General features: G+C 50.4%; 1 protein-coding gene and 1 non-coding gene across 2 annotated transcripts; both read right to left on the reverse strand.

Annotated features, from left to right (window-relative positions):
* Positions 1-574: 574 nt before the first annotated feature.
* LOC144093962 (uncharacterized) lies at positions 575-5,045 on the reverse strand. The gene is made up of 3 exons (XM_077627739.1): positions 4,646-5,045; positions 2,228-2,341; positions 575-2,068 (listed from the first exon to the last, which is right to left on the reverse strand). Exons 1-3 carry the CDS (start codon positions 4,769-4,771, stop codon positions 1,868-1,870), a joined length of 441 nt encoding a protein of 146 aa, XP_077483865.1. The 5' UTR covers positions 4,772-5,045; the 3' UTR covers positions 575-1,867.
* Positions 3,003-3,194, reverse strand: LOC144095718 (U2 spliceosomal RNA). Its single transcript, XR_013306750.1, has one exon. It is a non-coding gene; the product is annotated as a U2 spliceosomal RNA (small nuclear RNA).
* Positions 5,046-6,501: the final 1,456 nt, after the last annotated feature.

Consider the following 6,501-nt stretch of genomic DNA (forward strand, 5'->3'; position numbering starts at 1 on the left):
CCTCTCAACACATTGTTGATGTTCTTCACTGCAGAGATGATGAAGACCCTGTGCGAGAACACTAATAAGTATGCATGGATGAAGATTTTGGACGGGCAAGGAAACAGATCTCGGCATGACTGCTCATGGGAAGAGGTTAATCAGCTAAAGTATACATGGGAAGTGTCAACCTGCAGAGACTACATCTCTGTTGGAAAAAAGGAATCACATTGAAGTGTTCTCCAGCTGGAGTCGGGGGCGAAACTGTCTATTAGAGGAGAAGCATACAAGCAGGGTAGACATGCAGTCACGTGAGAAAGACGAGAGGGAGTTGAGAGAATTCAGTGTCCTCATGTAGCCCGGAGCCACGGGGATGCGCGGGGATGAGGTGCTAAACGAAATATGATGCTCGGGCCAGACAGTAGGCATTATACGTGAAGCGGCGCTCGTAGTGGCAGTAGAGCGGTATAGCGTGCCGAGCAGCAGTACTACGATACATAACACATATACTCTGGCCTCGTATACCATTTCCCAAAGTCTGTTTTTCGCTTTTGCATGCTTTGGTGGAAAGCGCTTTTTTTCTACTGCCTTGACATCGCTTGCGTAATCGGTTTTATTCTCTACCAAGCACACCGAAGAGACCATCCTGATGTTCCAGAGCTTGCCCAAAATGACAAATTCGATCAGCTGGCTTTCAGGGAGCAGCTCATTCAACATATCTTTGAGTATGATGAGGTAGAAAAAGTCCACACGCACAATTTTCCCATACAGTCCATTCGTCACCAATAGAAGAAGAAAAAAGAAAAAATCTGCAAGCTCTATCAGAGAACAAAAAAAGAACAAAGATAAAACACTATGCAGCACCTGTCAAATCTACCTCTGCTTCACATCATTACGTGATTGCTTTTCACAGTGGCACCACAGCCATCATCCCCGACCTGACTGGCCATAGGAAGAGCAATAATTTTGCCTCAGAGCTGAAAATGAGACAAATGACAGCTATAAACATGTGCAAGTTTGTATATTCCAGTTTTCCTCTAATGAAGTTCTGACTTAGTGCAGCCGGTCATTTTTGTTTTTTCTGTACACTTTGTTCATGTTTAGGCATATTTGACAAATAAATGTTCAAGTACTTCCCCACACATGACTATGCTGTTTGTTTCATTCAGAAGTGTAACTAATAAGCTACAATTTCATGCAATGCAATGTGCGCTGGGTTTGTTACTTGTAAAAAAAAATTTTGCTTTCAGTACACTCCAAATCATACACTTTCCCACAGTAGCGAAGAGTTAATTTCAAGAAGCTGAAGAGAGCCACTAATGGAAGCACACTATAATAGAGTCAACCAACAACAAATTCAGGAAGCAAGTAAGCAAGATAAAATTCCTGACCTCCCATAACTCAGGGAAGGTACTCAAGGTGCCACAGGATAGAAACTAAATAGTTTTAAAAAATTATTAATTTTAGTTGCCAAGCACTTTTCATTTCACGTCACAGCATTGCTTGTTGCACTCCACAGCGTCGCACTGCACAGCGTCGCACTGCACAGGGTCACACTCCACAGCGTCGCACACCACAGCGTCGCACACCACAGCGTCGCACAACACAGGGTCGCACAACACCGCGGCGTCTCACTCCACTGCGTGTCACTCCACAGCGTTGCACACCACAGGGTCACACTCCAGAGCGTCGCACACCACAGCGTCGTCGCACTCCGCGGCGTCTCACTCCACAGCGTTGCACACCGCAGGGTCACACTCCAGAGCGTCGCACACCACAGCGTCGCACTCCACTGCGTGTCACTCCACTGCGCGTCACTCCACTGCGTCGCACTGCACAGCACCGCACTCCACTTTTCACATCGCAAGTGAAGTCGAGCCAAGCCGATTCACGATCTTGCTGGTGTGGTTATAGTGCTGTGTAGTGTGGTATTGCGCACCAGTTGTTGGTTGCCGTGTCTAGGTCCTGCATGACACCGTGGTGATTCCCCGAGCTGCTTCATTTGTGCCTCCAGGGATTTTTTTTTTTTTCCCCGCCTGTTTAAGTAGCCATTCGCAGGGTGGGGCTGCCAAGGCAGATGGACGGGAGACTGAAAAGCAGAAGCACGGCATAACAGAATGCTAGGAGTCAGATTAATTCCAAGACAGCACAAAATACACAGGACAATTTTGTAAGGGGAAACGATACTGAGCTTGGTGGCACGTCCACCACCACCACCACCACCACCACACAAAGGTAATATGCTCACCATCCATCCATCTAGCCGGCCCTGCATTTCCTCCTCAACTGTAGTCGCTGCAGAAGACCTAGTAGCTGACTGGGAGCAGCCATTCAATGAGCCCCAACCAGGTGTTGGCTTCGCCTGCAGAGAGGAAAAAAAACTGGCATTTGTAAGTGCCCCAACATAGCAACATCATTGCTCTTTGGATCTCCCTCACATGGTTTGTGCTACTTTTCCATGATGAGTAACGAAACCCAGCAGATCAGAATGCAACTAGGAGCACAAACAAATTGCCAGCGAAAGAGGGCTTCAAGAAAGAATGACCGACTGACTCGCAGCGGCAAGTAGGCAAATGGAATGCCCACCCACAGCTGTGCTCGTGACGCGGCGTCCAATATACAGTGAATATCATGTAAAAGGTTTATAAATCTGATTTTGAAAAGGTCTCACCCCCGTGGGGGCGAGTGGGCCGACCCCGGAGGCAGTGCAATACCGGGCCGTGCATCCAATACACTCAGCAAATTTTCGCCTGCACATCCCTAGATTTGCTGTGTTCGAAAATAATCGCGAAGTGCAGCAGACAAGCAACCTCACCTGTTTCTAAAAGAAAAAAAACTCGCCATTGATGTGAACCCAGTCAGCTGCTGCATAGCTACCCTGTCGAGAGCACTGGTTTCGGTTTCGCGCCGCATCGAGCACTGGTTTAGGTTTCGCGGAGGCGCATGATTGACGCATCTGCAGGTAGATAATTGTAATGTTTCAGGTCTGATTTTGGATTTTGAAAAGGTCTCACCCCCGTAGGGGTGAGTGGGCCGATCCCGGAGGCAGTGCAATACCGGGCCAACCCGTGGCGGAGGTGAAGCAAGCTTCAAGCACTCCGCCGCATTCCAAAAATAAGTTTAATATCTTGGGTCCAAATAGGACCCGTATCAGATATTAAGCTGATAAGAACAGATACTACACTTTGATCTTAGCCAAAAGGCCGAGAAGCGATAACTAGAGCATTAATCAGTGATCAAAGTCATCCTGGTCCATCACCAGACCCGCCCCATTAGCCAGGTGAGCTCACGGCGGCGAGCGCCACGATTTCCGCCACTCCTCCGAGGCGATCGCTCCGGCGGCGCACTGCGGTCGGTCGGGCACGTTTGCGCTACTTGAAAGCAGCTAATTAAAGCCTAACAAATTCAAAATTCGATTAAGAACCCTCAGGACCCGAGCACAACGCTGCCTCAGCGGTCGCGAAGTCGTCCAGAAAAATTGCACTAGGGAAACACGAAAATGGTGTATTATCTCCTCTAACAAAATAATTTAGCTTGTAATATATGCCTCAACCTACAAAAACAGCATCTCAAACTCATATCAACAATTAAAATAACGACAAGCGAAACCGCATCCAGTATGGCAGCGCCCATGTGTAAACACGTCGCCGTCCACGTACCCGAGTTCCAACGCTAATAGGCCTGTAAATGTGAGCTTCCTAGCGCTCCCAAGCGCGTATCCGGTTTACTGAACAAATTTAGTGAACTGACTGGCAAAGGGAAAACTCATAGGCAAACTCGCATCTACGATCTTCAAGCGGACGCATGGAATCAATCACGGTGGGCAAGGAGCCATATACCATCCATTTGGGCGCAGCTCGTCACTTTGGATTTATGCCCTACCATCCCGAGCATAACACAACGACAATCTAGAGCCAGAATCTTGTTGTGGGTAGTGTGAGTGGCTCTTTATTCAATGAATGCTTGCTAGTCATTTTACATTCGCTCAGCGCAGCTGATCCGTAGATCCGCGGCGGACGGATGCACCGTGCTGCCCAACGCACATATCCTGTACTATTTAACTATGCCGCGGTACCAGACGCATCAGCCTTGCTGAAGCAAAGAAATGAAAATGCAAGGATCACCGAACTAGCGATTTTAAATTAAAATCTAGGTCGCCAAGGGAACCGAGTCGCCAGTCAGTGGATATGCGAGTTGGCCGCTTGGCCCACAGATGGCGCCACGATACCGCGAATCGCCCCGTCCGCGGAAAATAAAACGTCGAAAGACGTGCAGGAGCGAAACGTGAACCGCCTGAAACTGCAACCACGAGCTCCCTGCTTTAAAACCAAACGACACATCTTCACAAACGTTCACTGAAACGCAAAGAGCACAACGAATGCGTGAGCAAGAGAAAAACAAGAGGCTGTCATGTGACATGTCACTCCGTGCATGGCGCGGTCGGCCATCTTCCCCGAAGAAATATACTGAAATCACGATGTCAAAGTATAGCGTACTATCAAAATGGACACGTAACACGCGTCGTGCATCATGACATTTCGCTAAACTATAGCAGAAGCGATGCATATATGCCATTTAATGCGCAGGCAGCAGCGGCCGTGCTGCCTTCCCTGCGCTGCGAGCTCGACAGTGACAAACCAAGTGAAATACATGACAGCACGCTCACCCGACATGGCTCCGACAGCTCCAAAATATGGTGCTGGATGCAATGCAGCTCTACGTTCGGCTCCGCCGAAGGTTCTTCAAAGAGCTGCTGCGACGGCGACGCAACTTGAAGCAACCAGTCGAGCATGGCGGACGTCGATTGAGTTCTGCGCCGACGTTGGCAGCCGGCAACACGGCGTACGGCTCAAACGTCGACTAGCGCGTCTTTGAGGCACCTCAAACACGGCTAACAGCGGTGACCACATCACCATCACCTCGCGAAAGCGACAGGGGAGATTAACCACAGTGCCACAGACAGGCAGTACACGGCGAGGCACGTCTGAGCCGAACAGCGCGGAGTCCCATTTCCCCCCAGCCAGCCAGAGCCCCCATCCTACAGACGAATGGAAGCGCTCGGCTTAATGCGCTGCCGCCACCTGCCGGCAACAAGTGTCCTCTTTCCATCTCTTTCTTCCTCCCCCCCCCCCCCCCCCCCACACACACACACACACACACACACGAGCCTAGTGGGCGCCTGTGGAGACGAGTCAGACGACCGCGCAAATCCGCTGCGTTTTGGGTAGAGAGGGGAAAGAGAACAAACAGTTGCGCAATTGCTCCCTCACCCCACCCACGCCTCTCTTACCCTTTTGTCCTTCTTGCCCCCTCCAGTGCACGTAGCTGACTAACTGAAGACACACACAAAGAAAAGTACTACTGAGGGAAAACTAGGGGCCGGCAAGTAACTGCATGCGATCGCGACGCCGAGGCCAGCTTTGGCCATTCGTCAGAGACAGAGTGTTAGTTGGCGGGCCCTTTCAGAAGGCGCTTGCATCGATGAGGATTCGAGGGGCCTGGCGGAGGCCTCGGAAAAGACGAAAGGCGTGCCGGCTCGTGTGCTCCGCGCTCTAGCCGACTGGGAGCAAACGAGTGAGTGAAAAGACAGCGCAGCTACCGCGCCGCCGTTTGTTTGGCCTATGTGCGCGGTGCACGTTAATTCTGTTTTCTGTAAGGGATCCTGTAGGGAAAAGGCGGAAAGCATGAGCATACATCGTACAAGCCCTCTCAGCGCTGCTGGGCTCCGATGCATGTTTTGGATAGCGTTTGTCGGGGCATAAAACCAGTGCTGAGCGCAAACATCCTCTCGTTATTGAGCATTCTAATTTGTGTTTACGGATCGAAAACAGGAATGCCTATCGGAAACAGTGACATGGGGGGCAGCACTTCGCGGAGTCGTCGTTTTTCCCAACATCGTTATCACACCTACACAAATGCGGACACTAAATAGAATAAGAAGATGTTACTTTTTTCAATTATTTCACTAGAGGGCCTAAATCAACTGCTGAGGGCATGTTGCAAGCGAGGCACTCTTTTATGTAACAGCGCTTTCTAAGTTCCTTTCAACGAGCACGTGTTTCGCGATATTTGCCAGGAATCCTCCCAGTGTGCACTGCGGCGCGTATAAATGGAAGCGGCTCTTCCACTTGTGTTTCTAAATCGCCAGCAAAGGCATGCATGTGTACACGTAAAACTGTCCAAGCTGAAACAGTTAGCAGGATCGGTAAGAGCTTGTGCGAGCACGCCTCCTCTGTTTGTCTGGCAAGGTCCTCTCGGACGGCTGTCAAGTGCGGGCTTTTTATTGGTCCGTTTGAGTGACAACCGTTCCTCGGGGCTATATAAGCCCCAACGCTGCCGCCTTCTACCGAGCCCGTTCTAGAGAGACCGACCCACCGAGAGCCGAATGCCGCTCACGAGTGGTGCGAGATGTGTGACGCGTTGGAGTCTCGCCGGACGTCGCTGTGCGAGAACAGTCGCGTTTGCTGTTAGCTCTCGGCCCCCGTGCCGATCTCGTCCCGTATAATGCTCTGTACATAATGT

The sequence above is a fragment of the Amblyomma americanum genome, chromosome 6 (genome assembly GCF_052857255.1).
Source record: "Amblyomma americanum isolate KBUSLIRL-KWMA chromosome 6, ASM5285725v1, whole genome shotgun sequence".
NCBI classification, from domain to species: domain Eukaryota; kingdom Metazoa; phylum Arthropoda; class Arachnida; order Ixodida; family Ixodidae; genus Amblyomma; species Amblyomma americanum.